Source organism: Bombus terrestris, chromosome 14, assembly GCF_910591885.1.
Source record: "Bombus terrestris chromosome 14, iyBomTerr1.2, whole genome shotgun sequence".
Taxonomy (NCBI): domain Eukaryota; kingdom Metazoa; phylum Arthropoda; class Insecta; order Hymenoptera; family Apidae; genus Bombus; species Bombus terrestris.
The window spans coordinates 1119971-1142340 of record NC_063282.1 but is presented as its reverse complement, the minus strand read 5'-3'; the positions used below and the strand labels follow the sequence as shown (position 1 = coordinate 1142340).

Sequence of the window (22370 nt, the reverse complement as noted above, 5' to 3'; positions counted from 1 at the left end):
AAAGCATCGCGTTTACTTAACCATGATCTGCTATTTATGATATTGTAAGAAAAAGCACTAATAATAGAACATGCTGTTCCTGTAAAAATAAGGATTTTCTATGATTGAAAGCATTGATAAACTACATGTATGTTTATGCATACGTATGCATGTGTGATGGCAATATAGCTCGTAGTGAGCACTTCGTTGACGCGTCAAATAAGTTAATACATTATTAAAAATTCGAAGAAAACATCGAATATTTTGGTCATTATAAAAAGATTAAAATCATATATCACAAAAGAAGTGGAATACAAGTGTATTGTACAAATCTATAAGTATATCGAATGAATTATGTGTATGTTTTCTGCTTTTTTCATCTGTACATAAATTTTGACAAAGTCAATTGTAAATTATGTGCAAAAGAAACATTTACATAACATGTTACCATGCGCACATAGGTATTTTTGTTCCAGTATAACAGTTAGTACGGGTATACAGTAACAACAGTTCAAGAACATTTTACAGTTAATTTTTTACATTTTGGTGATTCTCCAATTTTATATATTGTAAAAAACTTCTAAAGCGATATGCAAGTAAGTAAAACTACATGTAAACAGCATTTTTCGCCCTTAATCATCGCATTGCTATTGTCATTAAGGATTCAATATATATTTTGTTTATGCAAATGACATTGATACATTGACCCTAATAATTTTAATATAATCTTAAAAAACAAATGCAATAAATTTTTAAAAACAGAGCCCTTTACTTTTTTATTATAAATTTTTTTTACGAAAATGCAAACAGCAACTTCCCATCATATTTTGGTTCAATTATTATCTCTGAATCGTCTTTTCTCTAATTTTTTCTTAATTCACTGTGCGGTGATTTTTAAGTCTATGTATGCATAATATATGAATAATGTTAAATGTAATTTATAAACATCATCATACACACCCTAACCTCTAAATATTGCTCTGTTTCCTTTTTAATAAAATTAATTTTTCATGTACTTTTATATAGTACAATCGATGTTTAACAAAAATACTTCGTTCTAACATGAATCATTTTTACTCATATCCATTATGATTATATTTTTTTTTAGATATAATAAAGAATGAGCTGGTTTGATGCCACTGGATTTGCCAATTTGGCTAAGTCCGCACTAAAAGAAGCTCAAAAGACAATTGATAAAGCATTAGATATTAAAGATGAGGATCAGAAATCGATGGAAAGCCACACAGAAGATACAACAGATTTTTTTGCATCATGGGGGATAAAGAATGATGTTCATCATAATGTACAGCCACGTCATGATAAATCTAAAGCACCTAAACAAGAAGCCACAAGCAGTATATGGGGCAGTTTTACTGGATCATTTTTTGAATCACCTAAATTTAATGAACCAGAACAAAATGCCAAAGCTATTATCCATTCTAAATCTTTGCAAAGTACACCCACTGAAAGTATCAAAAAGCTTGTATCTTCGTCATCATTCTCAGAAGATTATAAAAGTAAACCATTGAGTCCCAAGAAAAAGAGTAAACAAGCAAAAAATTACAAAGAAAAGAATACTAATAATCAGATCGAAAATGTTCCTAGCCAAGATGTTTCGAATACATCTGATTTCAATGAATTAAAGCAACTTCCACCAACTGAAACAATTGATACAAGTACAACTTTTGACAAAGATGACAGGATTAATGATTGTCCTAAAATAATTGAATGTTCTTCAGAGGAAAAAAAAGACGTTGATGTTAAGGAGGAAGATGAAAAGTTAGAATCTGAAAAAAAAGAAACTTGTGAGCATGATTTAGATTCACCTGTCTCTACATCAAATAAATTGTCTTTTGTATCTCCAGAAAATGATAAAAAGAGTTCAGAGAGCATTGAAATTCTGGGTTCTCGATCTAACACTGATTGTACTACAACTCCCGAATTGGATGGTAGCCCATCTGCAAAGGGTACCAAAGTTAATTCAGAGTCGATAGAAGTATTGCCAGACAGTATGGTTACATCTCCAAGTTCTGGAGTGGAAGTATTAGAAGATTGGAAAAGCGATACTAGCCCTTATTTATCTCCCATGGAGCAAAGACACTCTGATTCATCGTCTATTTTAGATAGGGATGATACAGTGACCCCTTGCTGGGATGATATCAATGTCCCACAGATTATGAATAAAGAAAATGAAATAAATCCATCACCTTCTGATATTTCTCTGTATGAACCTCCGATGGAGAAAATCAAAACATCACACGAAAATTTATGTATGAGCAGTATGGATAGCACACCATCAACAGATATATATCAAGGTCTTGGATCACATTTATACAAAAGTGTATCCAGTAACCATTCAATAAAAGCTTCACCAGAAAGCATAGAAGTAATACCTTACACTGATGATGAGAGAGATGAAATAAATTTGGCAGAAGATTCTTATACTTCTGCATCAGAAAGTACAATTGTAACAATGCTAGAAATGCATCAGCAGAAAGATCAAGCGAATAATGAAATGGAAACTTCTAGTAGTATTTCAGTAAGTGAAAAAATGCAGGATTCGAGTTCAGATGATAAGCTAACATTGAAAAAAGCTAGCACAGATACAAGACTAAATTTGAATCTAGATTCTGTAACCGAAAAGCATAGTTTACATTTGCCGATTGAAGCAATTACAACGCAACCGATTCGTAAGCCAGAATATTTTGATGGAGCAGGTCAAATATCCAAACCCGATCGAAAAAGTTTCGATCGGTTAATGAATTCAACTATAGAACCTGCAGAAACAGAATGTTATTCTACCAGCGAAATTATTCATCCGTTTAAATCAGAAATGGCAGAAATTTCAGATCAGCATTTGATTTCAACAGACTCAAGTTGTGAAGGAACTTTGATAGGAAGTTCAGAAGAAAATCCACAGTATAAATCAGAAGAAAGAATTTTACAAGCACCTTTAAACTCTAGTTCTTACGTAAAGACAATGTTAGAAGATGCGATGATCGAAAAAGCAGGTGAAATCGAAACAGAAGTACAAGGCACGGAAATGCCTCGAGAAAATTCACCTATTTCATCAGAAAGGTATTATGTGCGGAAAGAAATCGTAGTACTAATACTATACTTAATTACTTGAAGGATATAAATTTGATTCCATTTATTACAGTCGGTCCGATCTAATTAAAATTGGTTCAGATCAAACCAGTGGTCACACTAGTGGTGATGAATTAGAAACCACTACTTCTAGCGATATCGAAGTTATATCCAGGTACAGGTATGACTGTAAGATAGTAATTATGAGTAATTTAACTTCATGTACTTTATGGCTATAAGCAATTTTCTCCTGAGTATAATAGCAAAATTTTTTGTTAAAAAAAGTCCAAATGGTGATTCGAGTTCGACACAATCGCGACAAAAATTGCAATCAACAAGAGGTTGTGATCTTTTAATGAGAACATTAAAAACTAAAGGACATTCGAGGGAATTGAGCGAAATCAGCGTAGGATCTGATGAAACGAACGTTGAGATAGAAAAATTATTGAAACGTATACAAGAGATGACGGAAATATTAGAAGCTAGGGAATCGAAACTCATCGATGTTAGTAGAATGAATATGGAATTACAAGAACAAAATAATAATTTAAAGAAGTAAGTTTTCAAGAAGTACGTGATAATCAAACAACGTATAATGTCCGTTTAATGTCTGTGGCGCTTTATATTTTACATAGGCAACTTGATAGCTTTGAAAAACACGCAGAACAGAGCCAAAGCATAAATCAAATCACTGATGAATATACACAACGATTATCTGCCTTAGAAAGAAAATTTCAGCAAGCAATACGAGAACGAGATTCACTAAGAAAGAATTTGGAACAGTTAAAAGTAGAAGCAGCTACGCGTTTATCGTCTCAAGAACTGTCTACTCTGAATGCCGAGAAAGATGAAATTATTAAGGAACTTCGAGATGAAGGTGAAAAATTAAGTAAACAGCAGCTTCAACACAGTAACATTATCAAAAAATTGCGAGTTAAAGAAAAAGAAAATGATGCCTTAATAAAAAGTCAAAAGTACGTAAGTAATATTCGTTATTTCCTTTGTTCTTTTACATTATAAAAATAAAAGAACAAGTGGAAACAGATGATAAATGTAATTAAAAGGTAACACAATATGAAACATTTACAGAGAGCAAATAGAAGAACAAACCTCAGAATTAGAACGTTTAAAAAGATCATTGCGTGCAAAAGAGGAAGTTGAACTATCTCAGATAGATGCTGTTTACTCGTTAACAGCACGAACAAAAACATTGGAAAAAGAAGTAGCAACGTTACAAAAGCAATTAGAAAATGCGATACAAAATGCAGAAACGTATAAAAAGAATTTAGATACTACAAAAACGTTAGTATATATAAAAGCATTTTTAATGTTTATGTACAATTTATAACTGCGTATAATTGACATATTATTAATTTTTAGGGAGCTATCTGAAACAAAGAAAATTTTGACTGCGACAGAAACAGAGTTAAAGGAAGCAACGACTAATGCTGGAGAATCATGTCAATTACTTGTGCAAGTAGAAGAATTGAAAATCAAATTAAGAGAATTTGAAGAAATGCATGTCAAGTAAATATTCTACAAAAGATATAATTTCCTAGCTGCTATTAAAATCAAATAGTTCTTAATGCGTTTATTTTTTTGTCTCTTATATTCTATATAGAAAGGAAGAATTTTTGAAACACGAAAATAGCGAATTACTAAAGCGCTTAGAAGCTGCTGAAGCTAGAAGCGAGGAACTTTCAGAATCTGTATCAACGGCCACAAAACCTTTACTGAGACAACTGGAACAACTCCAAGCAAATTTGTTACACAAAACTAATAGTTTTATGAAACAAGAGAAAACATTGTCAGACAAAAATATTGAGTTGCAAACAAAAATAGAAAATTTACTCGAAACAGATCGTTATATTAAGGAAGAGAATGTTAATTTAAAATCTAAAATGTCTCAATTAGAAGCTAAGCTTGCTGCGAAAGAAAATGAAAGAATGCGTTTACAAGAATTGTATGATGAGTTGGTAATACAAAAGGATAAGCTTGGTGAACAAAATATGAGGTAAGAAAAATTAACATTCTTTGTAGAAAATGCGATAAGGACATAATTTTTTCAGGCAACGACAAGCGATAGAAAGCCTCGATCAATCTCATATTTCGGAAATAATGGAGTTAAAACGAGAAATTATTGCGTTAGAGAATAAATTATCTATAGAAAAAGCAGCTACAGACGCAGAAAGAAGGAAAAATCATGTAATGTCAGAACAGCAACAAAATATTGAAGACAACGAACGACTTAGTCCTACCCCTAGCACAGAACAAGATTCTGCGAATACCATAGACAGTATTTGGCCGGTAGTGCATTTGCATACATCGTGATTATTGTTTCTCTCATTTTACCGGAATCTGAATTAAAAAATTTTATCTTCGTTTTGCAGTTGTACAATTCTACTGCCGAAAACAAAGCTGAAAGCTATACAATGACGTTCGACACTATGAGAGCGAGTTCTAGTAGTACTTCTATATTTGAAAATTTACAAGCTCAATTGAAGCAAAAGGATGGTACGTGTTTAAATATTTATCAATAATGAAGTACATTTGATTTAACTACTTGATAGTATCAATTATTCGCTTGAATTTTTAGGTGAAATACAACAACTTCAGTGGGAGTTATCACGGCGTAATATAGAAAGAGACGTGTTAAATTCAGAGTTATCTACATTAACTTTGAAGATCGAAGAATTAAATGTTAAGGTTATGGATGTTGCGGTTTTAAACGAAAGTTTACGAGAAATACAAACTAGATATGATGCGTTATTACAAATGTATGGTGAAAAAATGGAAGAGAATCAAGAACTACGTTTGGACCTACAAGATGTCAAAGAGATGTACAAAACACAAATTGATCAACTTTTGAAGCGAGATGCCTGAAGCTTTTTATAAATAAAATTTGTTTATTGGTTAATTCAATATTATAGATGTAGAACCATAACATAATTAACAATTTACGATGATATAGATTCGGCGATAAATTTGCCAACGATACGATACATGATACAGCAACGAAGTTGCTGAAGCCGTTTAAAAAAGATAACACGTAGCAAGAGACTGATGTGAAATTATTTCAAGAGATTTGAAATTCCACGGAGTAACAAAATGAAATTTTGTTTATACGTGTTTTACATGGAATGCTTATGAGAAATTGGAGACCTTTGTTTTGATAAATTTTGCAGACAATTCATTGCCCTAGAATTCCAATAATTAATAATCATGTTAGTTTACAAACTAACATTTAACGCTATGTAAAATTCCAATATATGTAATGTAAAATTTTACGTATATCGCCATGGTCACCGTGGTCGGTTCTTTGATTAGTCGTTGGAATTAATCATTGTGCATGCATTCATGTACACTGTATACAGATAGACTAAGGAAAACAACGTGATATAAGATGTAATATAATTTTAAAGTTTTCGATATTGTAATATAGAATTGAATTACGATGTAATTTATTAAAAAAAATTTATTGTGTTCCTTTATTGAAAGTTGTATTCTTTGTGGTTTCACTGATACAATGATGGTTTACAATCTCGACAGAAGCAGGGAGAAGGGAGGTACGAACAAAAATGTACAGTATATATTATGGGAGATTCTAGAAAACAGAAATAAAACAAAGTAAAAGGAACAGAAATGATTAGAAAAAATAGTTTTGAAAAAATCTCAAACATAATGACATATATAATCAAGAATGACAGAATAGAAAAGATCATAATGTACTTTAAATAGAGGTTTAAAGTAAATGAATAGTAGACGTGATTGTTTCTCAAAAGTGTAATTAAACCAAAGGGAATACATCTTTTTCATAATTTTTATACATACCGTAAACTTTATTGGTTATAAAGTGCGACCTTCTTTTCCTCCCCCTTTCCCTCGAAAAAAAAAAGAAAAGAGAAAATAACATGATCCAGCAACGCTTATGATCATTACATGTTTAATATGAAAAGGAACAAATTTTGTTTCAAATTTGCAATATCATTTTTCTGACGTTTCCATTTTTATAAGCTATTACAGATTAATGACCGATGATTGTTGTACCATGATGTTGAAACCATAATTGTTGTATAATATTTGTTTAAATAAACTTCTAGAATTAGTATGACAGATTTTACCAAATATATAAAAAAAAAATAATAATAATACGGTAAATTTCGCGATAAACTTGTATGATTTGGACAATTATCGATTGAAATTTAGGAAAAACATGTACTCCCACTTTAGGAAAAAAAATAATAGTGCTGAGATCATGATGATTTACATTAATATCGAGTAGCGAATACGAACACGAAAAATACACTTTGTTTTCCATCCAGCATCTCCATAATCTCGGTTACTTTGCTCGCGATTCGACAGTGACATATCGTTCTTGGTCCCGCTTCAAATTTCCAAATGTATCCTTACTCATTCGCGAACGCTATACACGTTCTTCCTTTCAAGATTAGGTTACAATTATAAAATTCAATCAATATTTACTAAAATGAAGAAATAATAGATATCGATCTTCTTTCGAACAAATATCTGTGGCAGTGTCACTATCGACGCGTTTGTCGTTATCGAGCTCCTCCGCGTCATTGTCAAAACTTTCTGCCCTTATTCCTTGTCATTTCAAAGATGCGGCAGATTCTATGCTTTTCCCAAATCTAACATCGACATTTAAGCATACAAGCAATATACGTAATAAGACTGCTGATTTTTCGATCGTACGTCAGTTTATATTTTCTTCCTCTCATCTTTTAACCAGCTTGTCGAAACAACCTTTGTTGCCCTGTCCATAACAACAAATAGTACATAAGTGCACGCTTTTCTTTTATTTCTGCTTCTTTTTGTTTCTCGGCTATTGCACGTTAGTCTACTTTGACCAGAAGGAAAACGGATAAAGATTATGTAGACGCAAAAAAGGAAAGAAGAAACCTTGATATAGATCGCACAGTACGCATTAACGAGAGATTTTTGAGATAATCATAGAATCGGTGCCAGAATCGAAGTTGGTTCGTGAGTCGCGCTGGAATTTCTCTGTATGCAAGTGCGCGCTGCCGAACTTAAACGGCATCCTTACAGACATGAACTTTCTCTTTCAGGTGACAACGAAGATATACTTCACACCTGGTCGGACAGAGAGCTAACTCTGTGGAGCATAGAGCGAAGAACGGTACTAACTCGAGTACCGTGTGTAACGAGCATTAAACCATCGACGCGACTGCGTCAATCTTTTTTCGTTCAGACCCATGGTGTCCAACCCTCATACAAGAGGGCTAAATTGTCGGTGCTCTGAGCTTCGCGTATCACGTATTCCACTTGTTCAGCCGTTGTATACTTTCTTGTTGGATAAGGATCGCATCCTTCTAACTTCATCCGTACGCGATGCCAAATATTCAGTGCATACGCGTTTCGCTCTTGAACAGCTACGAAGAAAATATAAATGAGAGAGAAAAATAATAAGAAAATATTTATGTAATCTTAACGAAAATCCACAATAAAACTAAGCTCACCTTTTCCTGTAGTTGGGTCTCGGGTCGGTGGAATTCCTTTCTTAGGACTGTAACACACACCCTCCTGCCTCATTAATTTTCCTTTCTTCTTTATCGAACTAACTATTGAAGTTTCAGTTTCACTCTCTCTTTCATGGTCCCTTTCTTTTTCCTTATTTATTTCTTTTTGCTTCTCAGACATCTTTGCTGGATTTATTTTCTTTTCATTGGCGAATCCTAATAACTCGTTATACAAATTTGGTGCCACAGTTGCCATATTTTCCAATTCTTCTTTAATCGTTCTTCCTCTATTCACATCTAAATTGTCGGCTTCCAGTTCCTTTACGATCGCCGATATGCTTTCAGTGAAAGACCGATACGAAGAAAGAAATTCTTGTAGGCCATCGATGTTCTCTTGTTTCACCATAGTTCGTAATAATATTCGTACATCCGACATTAATCTATGATGCTCGGTTAACACACTTTGTAAGTTCGATACTTGCTCTCTCAAACGTTCTTGAGCTGAAAGCAAACCTTCTTGCTTTTCTTGCAATTTCTTTTGAACATCAAGTATCGCCTCAGAGATAAATCTCTCAGCCTGCTTTAGCCAGTTCATATCAACGTTGCTTTCCATGTGTAGTAGTTCGACAAGACTCTCTTCAATTGCGGTTACTGTTATATTTAAATTCATTGTCAAAATACAGCTCTCTTCCCAATGTTTGATCAGTTTGACAAAATTCGTATCGTGTGTCACACTTTCAGATGTCCTAGTTCTTAGAGCTTCATAATGCAATATAGAATTGCAGGTATTGATTACATTAGTCGCAAGATTATGCTGTCGAGTTAATTTTTCACAAGATGAGAGTACCGCATTATCAAACGCGGACATGACTTCTCCGAGAGCAGGGTTCGCTCCAGCAGCCCACTTCAATCGTTGCACCGCGCTGGAAACAAGATTTTGTTGTTGATCTCGTGCCTCACATACTCGAGATTGTAGAGCAGAAAGTGCTGTCGCTGTTTTTCGAAGTTCTAACATAAATCCAGAACGATCTGAAAAAAGTAAGAAAATTAATATTTAAAAACAGAAAAGCACAATTTTAACAAAAAAATTCAAACAAAGACTTACTCAAAGGATTCATTAAATTAACATTTGACCTCATTAGTAAGCTATCCTCGTGCAACCAGTGATGAGCTGTTAGTTGTAGCTGAAGTCTCTGCATGCTGGCCCTAGCTACTTCGACGCATTGCTGAGCAAATCTAGCACTCTGTTTTCTTCGCCAAACACTTTCAAGAGTGCTACTGAGCGCACTAGCTTGAGCAAGAACAGAACCAGAAAAGAGACCTCTCTTTAAACATATATCGACAACCTTTCTACACAATTCTTCTATCGAAACTTTACTCTCAGCTCCGATATCCCTTTGCTCAATCTCAGTAGTAACGCTTAAACCCATTCGTTGTAATAAGAAACAGAGTGCGATAGCTAATGTTTGAGAAGTAACACCAAGCAATTGCCGTGATACGTAATCGGCTGTAAAGATTCTTATTGGTTTGTTTAGTCTTTCGTCATTGTAAACGTTTGCTAAACCGCCTTTAAATGCAGTTGCAATATCTCTACACATCATGAAGAACTCTTGTATGGTATGTAATCGTTTGACCAAAAATATATCTTCTAACACCTGACAAGCTGTCTTATTGAATATTGGTGCAGACATTTCTTTCGCTTCTCGAACCTGATCAATTTTTCTCCAGGATGAGGGAATATCGAGCGTACTCAAAGTAGCAATCAACGCGTTACCTTCCATCTGAAGCTTTTCGAACAAACCATTAAAGCCCATTAAAAGCATTTGACCAGGAGTCAACGTCTCATCTTGATTAGGTTCTTGAATTTCAGCAGGTCGAGATAGCATTGCCTCGAATCTTAATCTCATGTTATTCACGACGTTTTGTATCATTGCATGAGGACTTTCCATCTCCATAACAGTAAACCTAAGATGCATTTCTAACTGGCCTAGGATGTCACCAAGTGGTATACCGGATGATACAATTATCTCTGTTAGTTCTCCTATCATTCTAATCACAGTTGGCTCTTCCGTTATAATCGTTTTCATCGCTTCAGGCAAAATGATCGTGTGGAAATTATAATTAAGTTCTTGCAATCCTTTGTAGATACAATCGGATCCTCTTAAACATTTTAATATAAGAGATATCTTGGGATCATTGTTGGTTTTATGGCATTCAGGTATCAAACTAACTAGCTCAGCAATTAACGATGACATTAAACGCATTTCGTCTAAAAACCAGTCTCCTTCTCTGGATGTAAGATCAACTAAACAGTCCCCTGCACATTTAGCAGCGCCTTCCATCATTAAGTATCTCTTATTCAAAGCGCAGAGTGCGGTTATATTGACACATTCGAGTGCCCTTTCCGCACCTTTATCTCGTCTCAGAAAGTTTTGTATCTGTACTCTCGATTCTCCATATGCTTTCTCTATTCTAGTGACTGATTCCGGTAAACCCTCCGAAACCATCCTCTCATATGCTTTCTTTAATCTTTCATTTGCTTCATTTAGAATCGCTTGCATTTGATAAGAAAATGTTATTATTTGTTGAACTTGCTGATTGTTGGAGATTTTGATCGGATCAAAAGTATTTTCAAATTGCACCATAACTTCACGACAAGTTTCGACGCCACCAGTGTTTAAAAGCTTGTTAGCCCAACCGTGATAAAGTACTGTACGATGTTGTGACATATTACTCAATGGATACAGGCTACAAATCGCTGAATATTGACTCAATAAATCCAAACAGTTTCGTATTAGAATAGACTGTTGTGTAGCCAATTGTGTCAATTCATTTTCTGATTGTTCACATTGAAGTATCATTTGACTTTGACCAGCATTCTGTAAGAATTCTTTCACAAGATCAAAAACTACGTGATCCTCTTGACTCGTAGACGTACCCAATTCTGCCAACCATTGTCCTAATTGCGGACCTCGTACGATTGAAAGTGCTAACTAAAATAACAAGGTAACTCGATCAACTTCTTCAAAATAAAAGAAATAATGAATAAATAATTAAAGCTTACGTTGTGCATGTTAATCTGCTTTTCACAGTCCTCAATCTTTTCTTTCAACCCAGCTTTTGCTTTTTCATGGGCATCGCGTGCTCTTTTAAAAGAATTATAACGCTTTATTACAGAATATAGTGGATGATTACGTCCCATTGCTTGTGCTTCTTTGACTAGAGCAAGCTGTTGGTGTCTGTCTTGTAATAAATCCTGACACTGACGCGTGATATCCGTTGCCTCTATCCAACCATTCAAGTGATGGCACAGAGATGGAAAGATCTTCACCAACTCATCTCTAGGAATCAAAGATCATTAGTCAATATGATACAGACTAATTATTATGAAGAGTATAAAGGTAAAATCTAGTTAGTGATTTACAGACCTATTTGCTAACCATTCGGCACGCATTTCTGCTGCTCGAACGGCGAACATTGCTCGTGTTAGTTCCTGTTCCAATTGTTTCCTTCCAATTCCTGTACATCGTGCTCTAGCCTGGCAGGCTCCGTAACTTGCAATGCTGTTATCCGCACCAGCTCGCCAGTCGACTAGCGGATCATATATAAACGCTTCAAGCAAGGTCAATAAGGTTTCTCGTCCTCGACGCATTACTCGGAGCGTATGTTCACAAGTCAAACGAAATATACCCTGAGAAGAAGATATCATATTTTAACTGTGTATATTATTTATAATAATAATAATAATAATACCATAACATGATTACGACGTAAAAAGTTATTGTACCTCGACTCCAGTTACCCCTAGTGCTGTTCTGATGTTCGGAGTCATTCTAAACGGCACTTTTTCTGGTACGCGTAAAGTTTTGCCTTTCTCAAAGCAAACATTATAATCGATGTGAACAACCTCGCCTGTATTGAGATCAACTAATACATTATCCAAATGTCTATCACCGAGACCAATGATATAACCGATAATTGACATTACGGCCACCGAATAGGAGTAATTTTTGGTTGCTTGCCACCAACTTCCAACATTTATGCTATTACACCAAATCTCTCTATAACGATAAACAAAGATCAGAAAATATCGTTAATAACTTCCTTATGCAGGAAAAAGTAACTAGGAAATGGAGAGGAAATATAAGTAATGAGAATAAAGAAAGAAAACAGAACTAACTTTGCTAGCAAATCCTTAGGAGTTTCTGCCATTAGTTCAGCTAAAACTTGTTTCAAAACTTGAACAGGCCATTCTTTTCTGTTTTCCAGACCGATTCCTCGCTCTTTCAGAAGTGGAGTTAATTTATTGTAAAATAGTTCAGACGGTCTTAATATTGCAGAACTACCAGTTTTATTAAGCATAGTACTCTCTCTCTGTTGCCATCTCTTGTACAAAACGAATAAGGGTGTCACGCCATCGACCCATTGTATTAATCCAGATCGTGGACCCAATGGTATAACTGAATAATGGCGCGCCCTATATACTTTTTTCGAATCACCCTTTTTTGACATCATAGTGTTGCATATATTTAAGAATTGCATGATTCTTTCATCCAGATGAAGGTCCTCCAGACCTTTAAACAAATATGTGTATACGTGTCCATCGGAACCGTGGAACACGAGTTTTTTCGGTTTCGTTTTGGTTGGTAATATCTGAACATTATTGTCTACAGATTTTATAGTAACAATTTTGTTATCATTTGCAGCAACACCTGGCATAGCGATACATGTATTTCTCAAATTGGCTAATACCGGACTGATATCATTCATGGAAAGGGAATACGCGGCTCGTCTATGTACACGTTGTGCTAATTTGCCTTCCAATTGTTTCAAGCATATACTCGCAATCTGCGGTTTCGCAGGATTCTTAGGATTGTTTAATTTATTGATTGCTTCTTCTATCGAAGGACCAAATTTCTCTTGAAATGTCTTTTCATGAGGTGTTTCAGCAGAAACGGAAGTCATAGCCGAAAGATTTTCTAATATAAAAACTATTGGCTTCAATATAATTCTGTGTTTTTCTGCAATTAATTTATCCTTTTCCTCAACACTCAACCAAGAATTATCCTGCACTTTTTGTACTTCCATTTCCAGTTGTTCAAATCGCTTAGAAATTTCAGTGTGATGCTGACACAGTGTTGCTAACCACAGCTCATCCCACAGTAATGTAATTCGACGCAGCTCTTTGACGAGTATTTTCACTTGCTCGATGGAATCTTGAATCCTATTCGATAGACAGTCTACCAATTGTGAGAAACAACAATCCATAAATTTTTCTTGCTCGTCTTGATAAGCTACAGTAGAGCTCTCAGCGTCCATTTCCTCTTCTTCTTCGATAAAATCTAAATCATTTTGAGATGAATCAGTTTCTGCTTTCTCATAAAGTACTTTATTGCAATTTTTCTTTTGACCAGAAACCGCTCCAACTACAGCTGGGAAAGTGATCAAGTGTGGTGAATTCTCTGCAACTCTGCATAACAATTCAGATACTCGTGTACGTACGTAAGACTCAGGATGACTAAGTCTGGAAAACAATTGCGGTATTATCTCTTTCCATGGTGCAGTAGGAGTTGAGGAAAGGCCAGACTCCAGAACATTTTGTAATTCGAGAGCGTGTTTCACAACTAGTCGTAGCAATCTAAGTGTAGCTGTGATAGTAGCACAATCGTTGGCCTCTTTAATCGCGGCAAGTTGCAAGTATTTGAAATACGCGTTCGCAGAAAGCTCGTAATATGCATAAATCCTCTTCTGTGCTTGCCTCCAGATATCGACCAACGTTGTGAGACGATCAGCACTAATACGACTTAATATTGAAACGCTACGTAATTGATTTTCTATCATATCTGAAGTATTAACATCATTGGAAGTGTCTGTAATGTCGCCTTCGTCTTCAGGAATTGTTTTATTTTGAGACAAAATTGAAAAGATTGCGTTCAAGTCAGATTCACTTGTATCAAATGGTAATAAATCTCGTATGGTTGCTCTATCCGAATCAGTCAACTGACCTGAATTTGAATTGTCTACGATCTTTCTTCCCCATTTGTAACACCAACTCGCGAAACTGCACCACGCAAGTGGCAAATCTGGACATTGATTTACACCCAGTTGCGTTAATCTACCAATTATCATATCTGAAACAGGTATTGAATTCGTGGTAGGGCCAAATAGCTTGTTCATCAAGCCATCATTATGGGCAGCTTCAAATTCGAGCAACTGCTCCAATTGACCATTTTCAATGCCGCCTATTTCTTGTTGTATCCATTTACCAAGAGTCAAAAGTAGAATTGTACCATTCTCGCGTAAATCAGCCGACTGTTCTCCATCGACGATAGTTTGAGATATTCCAAGTGCAGTTGCACTACATACCTTTAACGCTTTATTAACTCGTTCCATATCATATAGTAATTTTGAAAATTCGCGGAAAGCACGTATATTATTCTTTGACCATTTTATGTGCATCACGTTCTTCAAAACATCATCAGTTGCTTGATCAAAGTCGGGATTAATGTAATTTCGTTCGCTTCCTTCAAATTGACAAAGCTCTCGTTCGGATCTCAAATAATTAAGTAGTTCTCGTTTCGCTAATTCAAAATTACCTTCTTTTCTAGCAGTTCGAACAATATGCAATCTTAGATCAGTTACACCATTATTATCTAATCGCGCTTCAGGACTATTATTCTTCCTTGTTCTACCGAAATATTCTGACCACCATAATGTTCGCGTCAGTATGCTCGAATCCATGTGATCAAGTTTTTCGCTTTTATATAATTCGAATATATTTTCTTCCTTACCAGAAAGGATATTTTTTAACCCATCTGCTGAAAATCGTACTAATATAGATTCGTTTAAGTATTCCGAAGGTACATTTCTTAGACCTTCTTCCATAATTTTAGCTGCCACTCTCCGGCATCGTTCAATCTCTTCCTCAAAATAATCTTTATATTCATTTATATGAATTCTAAGTGCAATATTAGTCAATGTATTACCACATTCCACTAACGTTTTCGCGCAATTCCAATTTACCGTTTTACCAGCTCCTCCATCCAGTAAGCTCCAATCAGTTAGGTCGTCTAAACATATGTTCTCACCATTTTCGAATTTTTTTAAACATTTGGCTTGTTGAGAAGCGCTACTCTCCGTAAATAATTGTTTTCTGAGAACGGCACTTTTATCTCGGGCAAAAATTTCAGCCTCTTGCTGTTTCCAAACCTCTAACCGGGTCCAGTCACTGACAGCTTCGTAACAATGAGATAATCGTTGCATACAAAAACCAAGTACTTGATTATCTCCTTCGGATTTAAAAGACTTGCCTTTTCCATCGGAAACCTCCTCATTCACACTACTGCCATCAACACCACCAACGCTATTACCGTCAGCTACATCTTCTCCCTCTTCCTCTTGGTCTACATCTTTTCCAAGTCGACTATTTGCAACACGCATATGCTCCTCTATAATTAACTTATACGCTTCGGCAGCAGATTCGTAGCGATGTGCAGCTTCTTCCATTGCAGCTTTCAACCACGGAAATTTTCTGTCCTTTTCCTTAGTATAAACGTAAAGTCCCTGTAACGCCTCTGCTTCTCCCAATATTACCATAGCTTGTGCCGTACAAAGCGTCGCTCTTTCAAATTCAATACCCTGTGTATTATCGCTATTACTTAAATCCTCTAATAATCTCTGACTATTTCTCAGAGCACTGCTAGCTAATCCAGGATGCAACGACACTACACATAATGCCAATCGAATACGATTCAACCATTCTTTACAAGTCGATTTGTTAGTATGAAAGAAGGTTCTAACTGGTTTCGACAATGGTAACAGAGCGATCGCGCAACCTTCTGCTGCGTTATGTATTACTCTCTCAAGATGTTCAAGAAATTCAATAAATAATCGTACTCGTGTATGTTCGCTTAGTAGATGATCCAAGCTATGTTTCTCTTTTTTCGTTGTTTCAGAGCTGTATGAAATCTCACGTGCTAATGTTTTCAAAGCATTTTCAATTGATGTAAATGTTTCTTGAGGCTTTCCTAATGAAGTACGAAGCTTGTTCGTTACGCAATGTTGAGCTGCCTCGAAACCGGCCCAGAAGTATAAGAAAGATCTATTTGCAAGTGCTAAACGATACATCTTCTTGGTAGTGTCGCTCTCAGATCTATAAATATAAATAAAATCGTACTATTTTCTCATTATCGTAACTAAACTGAGTAGCTTGAAATTCGTTACGTCTGTCTTTACTTACACAATTGGCCAACATAAAGTAAATATTTCTGACAATCCTGCTGCATCAAGATATTGTTCTTGCAATAAAAAAGCCATATAAGTCTTGAAATGTTGTGCTTGCATCTCTCCAGTATTAGTTCCTCGCATATGTAATCTTTGAGCAAGAATTAAAGACTCGGTCGAATAATTTTTTATTCCTTGATATTTCTGTAAGAAAAAAAAGTTGAAGTAAATCACGATTTTTTTTTTTTTTTAATATATTTCCTACACTTACCTTCGTTTCCGACAATAAGCACTCTCTGTTAAGTTTTGGTACCACTATATTTAAAGGTATTTGTGTCAATAATGAACCATACTTGTCTCGTACGATTTCATCTCGTGAAGTTAAATGTAACATCACCAAGTCTACAATACAAGCATACATTTCTTCTTTCCAGGTTACACTTTTTGCGCTCATTAAAATTTCAAAGAGATCACAAACGGCAATAGAAATATCTCGATCAATAGTAGCTCCACACGCAACAAGACTTGCGAGAACATTCTCATACTCCTTTGTTTTACTCAAAATGCCAATGTAATTTTCTGCTTGTATACAAATTTCTTGCATCCATGTTGATAAAAGGAATAACGTTTGCTCTGGTGTGCATTCATTATAAGTTTTAGCTATTAAATTTAGAATTATAGAAAGATGACCACTAGTAGGTGATGTTGTTGGAACATCCAATGCTCCTGGAAACATATCCATCGGACGACAAGCAGTAGTTCCAGTTATTAAGCTTGAACTTGGCACAAAATGATTATATCTAGAATAAAAAAGATAGTGCAATCAAAACTGCTAAATTAGTTGTTTACTGTTCTTCTTTTCCTTATGACTCACCTAGAACAATGCGCATATAGCAAATACAAAATGCTATATTGCAAGAATGGACTAGTTAACGATAAACTGCGGTCATACGGTTTCAGCTTAACTGCCAAGAGTTCTAAAATGCTTGGTTTTAATGCCCACATACCAATGATAGAATTACTCGCGTTAGCTAGAAAATATAATAAAATAAATCGATAAATGATATATAATAAGCTTATCTTTGATGAATTTTACAATGCATTCATATATTTTTACCTATATCAGAAAGAGCTCTTAGCAAAAAGGTAACTACAATTTCTGCATCGTTCTTTTTGTATTTAATATCATCAAGTAATGGATTATCTGTTACTAAATTTTCGATATCTGTTAAGATAAGTTTATAAGCAATTTCCAAATCCGACAATATGTAACGATACGATTCTTGTAATAATGGAATATTTTTTAGACTAAGAAGACTATGATATACTCCAAGACTGGCGTTTTGGATAGGAATTGAGTCACGAAATCTCAATTTGAGTAAAGCAGAGTCTTTTCCAAGCAATTTATGAACTAGTTCCAGTGGCAAATTCGCGGAGACTTCTTTTATTATTTTTGAAATAGTATTTAACATAGAAATTATTGTGTCATCCCAAAAGATACTGATCCTTTTTAACTGAAGATCAATAAACTTATAAAGTAGCTCATGATTTTTTGTTATACGACTCTGAAGATGACCTAATAATAAAAATGCGCATTCATTTGCAACAACTATTAATTCTTCTTTTTCCTCTGTTAAATCTAAATCTTTCTTCATTTTTATCTCCATCCATTGTATTATATTTAACAATGATTCTCTTTCTTTCAATGCAGCATCTTCCTCGATATTTTGCTTTAAATCTTTTAATTCATTTTTATTAAAATTCAAAGATTTAAACATATTGACGATATCCTCTTCGATTAGTTCTGATTTATTGGAATTTTTTGATGGTACGATGCCCACATTTTTGACGCATTTTAATAATTCTTCGGTAATTTCGGGTGTGACTTTAAAATTCGAAAGCCAGATTTCATCGTTGTCCAATTCAATCGCTTTAACGACTGTTTTCAGCATTTTTGATAAACAATCAGATAAAAATGACCACTGCACACTTGGTGTGAGATTAGGATTCAAATGCTCAGATATACTTTTCGTAACTGTATTAAACACCGAGATCAAGGACGTAATGCGTCGAATAGATTCTTTGGAAGTGGAGGATGCTTCATCTCCAGGGGAACTCCTACCACATTCTGGTAAAGATAATTCCTCGTCATAGCTTTCCATGTCCTCTAAAAATTGTCCTAGTAGGGTCAAAGTAAACTGTAAATCTGCTATCCAGAAAGTTCGTAATCTTTGCAAACTACGACTGGCATAAGCTACAATTGTCTTTTGTTGTGTTAAGTCGATATGCCAGCCAACTAATATATCAACTGTATCACGGAAATGATTTGAAAACGTTTCAGGATAAGACTCCATTATCAGTAATATCGCATCCACTGTTGCTACTAATAGATCCGACCGATCAACATTTTCTAGCGTCGATTGCAATTGCGACATCATTAGCTGAAAGAATATCTAATGTACTTTATTTAAAATAATTAGTTTTGTTTCTTTCTTCAGTCCAATCGGAAAAAAATTACAAACTTGCACAATATCTATTAAATTAAGAAATGAGAAAAGAAAATTTAAGTACCACTGAAAATTCTTTTAGCCTTGGCGCCTCTGCATCCAATTTAAAAGCTTCAACGAATGATTTAATTAGAAGGCACTTTATATCATCTTTCCGTTCCAGTGAATATTTATTAAAGACCCAATCCATGTACCTGTGGATTTTCACACCAAAAATTTAACTTATATTGAAAGAAATGTTACATTTCATGAACGCACTGTACACTATTAGATCATTTGTTTACCGTTTATAATCTTGTTCTGTTGCATAACCAATGCGTCCTAAACATTTTGCGACTTGCTGTTTTGCTTCTTGTCCAGGCCCAGTATGTAGTATATCTAATAGGCTTTCACAGATGACATCTAAATTTCGTCTTATGTATCTTTGATTTTCAAGCGCTATTATACCTTCTTGTGCTTGTTTGCACAACAGCATAAAATGATCATAATCATCTTCCCGATACAATCTTCTTAAAAGTTTGGAAATTCTAGAATCTTCTGTAATACCGAAATATCAATTAATATATTTGATTGCAATATGAAACATATTTTCTCAGTATATTCTAGAGATAAAAAACAATTTGGACCATTTATTCTTTTGTCGTCATAATATTTTCCTTGTACATTTTCTTGATTTTTCAGCGATTCTTGAAATTTTGGTCTAGTCGTAGGGTAGTAACTAGTTTCTGTATTGGAATCACGTTCGATAGGTGTCTTTTTAAAGGCCCTACCCCGTAAAGAACCTCTGGCACGATCTCCAGAGCTACCTCCTCGAGCCATTCGAAATTCATTGCGTGGAGCTCCACCAATTCTATAATAATATAAAAAACTTATTAAATAAAAAAGAATAGGAAATTTTAATAAACAATTGGAAGAATAATTTACCTTGGTTTAAATCTGGAAAAACTATGATCAGACGAATAGTTGTTTGTATTTCTTGGGCAAATGACCAAAGTGCCTCTTGGAGCATTAAAATCATTGGAGTTATATCCACTTAGAACACCAACATCTCCTTTCTCCAACACACTAGCTCGATTGTTACTAACAGATTCTTCCTGTATCTCCGAACACTTAGATCCACGTAGCTTTGTGCTAATATTAGAGTTCCCACAGCTATTCATTACATTACTCTGCAGATGATCTGCATGACCTACACTTTGCATTAATAATATACCAATCGCAGGTAATAGTAATTTTTTATATTAATAAATATTAAAAAGCATAAAATCATAAGTATTCTATAATTGATTACGGCACGCCAGAATTCAATAACTTTCACATATTCTTAAGGTTACATTATTCGCACCTACATCCTTGGTGTACAAAGTTCAATGGTCATAAAATAAATGAAAAGTAGTAATGAAAAAATAAGATAAATTCTGCAATACAATCAAAATCTATTACAAAGTTTCTCAAATAAAAACGACGTTCAAGTTATTTACGTATAAAAGATACGATAATTCATAGAGTGATTAACTGTCGTAATATCTATTTCAGTTTATGTAAGTACCGTTCCCTTGGAAAGTAATATCGTAATCGCATAGAACATGGAACACACTTTGATTTCTTTTGGAAAATATTTCGTGGAAAATAATCGAAAGAAGATATCGAAAGGTGAAACAGTATCGTAACCGATTCTCCACGCGTTCGATCTATAAGTACACACTGTATCGACAACAACCGATCAACAGAGAACTTTTATAGCGACTTATAAATTGGTAAAAATCAAAATATATTACGGTTTTATTTGTATACCGATATAGGCATGAAAGACTCTTTGGAATTTCCGAAAAATCGTACATATGTATCTGTTTAAATTAACTTATTTAGGTGGATACACAAGAACCAACAACCAACCACGAAATTGAAACGGATTAACCATTATTTACGAGTGGTACCTTCCACACTGTTCATTGACATGCTTTCTGTAAACATCGAGTAGCATTTTTAACATTATTCTTTTTAATCCTACAATTTTTTTCGAGATTCCTGGAACATCGTGTGTAAGAAAGAAGTAATATACAGATAAAATAAGAAAAAATGGTGAAATGAAAATATTCATAGAAAAACAATTGAATCAGTTTGTTGGGTACCTTATATTATATGAGTTCTAAATAATAACGATCTGGCTAACGAAGCAAACAGACACTTGCACTTAATATAAAGAAAAATTATTTAAAGTAAATATAATTATTTTGTATCTGCATACATAAATTAAGAATTTTAGTATGGTTACGTATAATTACGTTACGCTTCTACGTCTCCTACTGGGATGAAGCTAAGTACAATGAAACGATGAAGCAACTAAATAAAACTTGAACCAATGTAAAATATTGTTGAAAAAATATCTCAATCGATTCTGATATCCAATTGGTTTGGATCAACCAATGCCATTAGAATTAATCCAAGAAAACCATCAATGATGCCACTGATAAGCAAATACACCATGTGAAATTGATAGGATACACATTTATACATAGACGAAATAATGTATAATTTTTCACACTTCTTGATATGTAATCGTAGAAAAGCCGCATTCTATCTAGTGTCAAACGAAAATGTACCAACAATCGTAATTGATTTTCTCACTAAACCTAGGTTTCTTGAGAATAAGCCTTTAAAAATGTTTACCGTTTTCAGAACGCATATTTATTAAAACTTAAGGTTAGGTGTCTGTAACTGTAACACAAATAACGAACAAGGTTATTTAGGAGGATGTTGTATCTTTCTAGTAAGTTTCCAACTAATGATCTGTATTATAGATTTTAAATTATATAAATTGATATATTACACACCATGTATACCAAAAAATTCTAAAAGAAAAACAATAAAAAAAATATATAATATTCGTAAGATATCCCTCGTTTTTTTTAGATATGTTATGCATAATTTTTAAAAGCGGTAGTTCTGTAATAAATGGCATAATTTGGGAAGAAAAAACAAAGTACTGTAGCAAATTTAACAAATACAGCATTGAAAATAATATGTTAAATTATGATATTTTGTTTACATCGTTTTCATAACAATTCATTACTTA

General features: G+C 34.2%; 2 protein-coding genes across 13 annotated transcripts; one reads left to right on the top strand and one right to left on the bottom strand.

Moving 5' to 3' along the window:
* Positions 1-26: 26 nt before the first annotated feature.
* On the top strand, positions 27-6557 carry LOC100646801 (TATA element modulatory factor). Of its 2 annotated transcripts, none has more exons than XM_003400322.4 (11): positions 27-575; positions 1088-3057; positions 3140-3241; positions 3352-3621; positions 3702-4040; positions 4156-4368; positions 4447-4593; positions 4688-5080; positions 5136-5373; positions 5457-5580; positions 5663-6557. In XM_003400322.4, the coding sequence occupies exons 2-11, from the start codon at positions 1100-1102 to the stop codon at positions 5947-5949; spliced, it is 4071 nt and encodes a 1356-aa protein (XP_003400370.1). In that variant the 5' UTR covers positions 27-575; positions 1088-1099; the 3' UTR covers positions 5950-6557. The 2 variants fall into 2 exon arrangements, with proteins under 2 accessions (XP_003400370.1, XP_012171149.1); XM_012315759.3 differs by having other exon boundaries at positions 3140-3247.
* Positions 6558-6834: 277 nt separating this feature from the next.
* LOC100646678 (serine/threonine-protein kinase SMG1) lies at positions 6835-22326 on the bottom strand. 11 transcript variants are annotated; one of them, XM_048411749.1, is made up of 16 exons: positions 21232-22326; positions 20219-20483; positions 19921-20144; positions 19579-19831; positions 19359-19488; positions 17905-19228; positions 17662-17818; positions 17059-17587; positions 16804-16991; positions 12745-16716; positions 12352-12625; positions 11993-12255; positions 11629-11905; positions 9670-11557; positions 8565-9593; positions 6835-8477 (listed from the first exon to the last, which is right to left on the bottom strand). In XM_048411749.1, exons 1-16 carry the CDS (start codon positions 21266-21268, stop codon positions 8293-8295), a joined length of 10995 nt encoding a protein of 3664 aa, XP_048267706.1. In that variant the 5' UTR covers positions 21269-22326; the 3' UTR covers positions 6835-8292. The 11 variants fall into 11 exon arrangements, with proteins under 11 accessions (XP_048267706.1, XP_048267712.1, XP_048267711.1 ...); XM_048411755.1 differs by having other exon boundaries at positions 20219-20488; positions 21427-22326; XM_048411754.1 differs by having other exon boundaries at positions 21427-22326.
* Between the last annotated feature and the right edge of the window lie 44 nt (positions 22327-22370).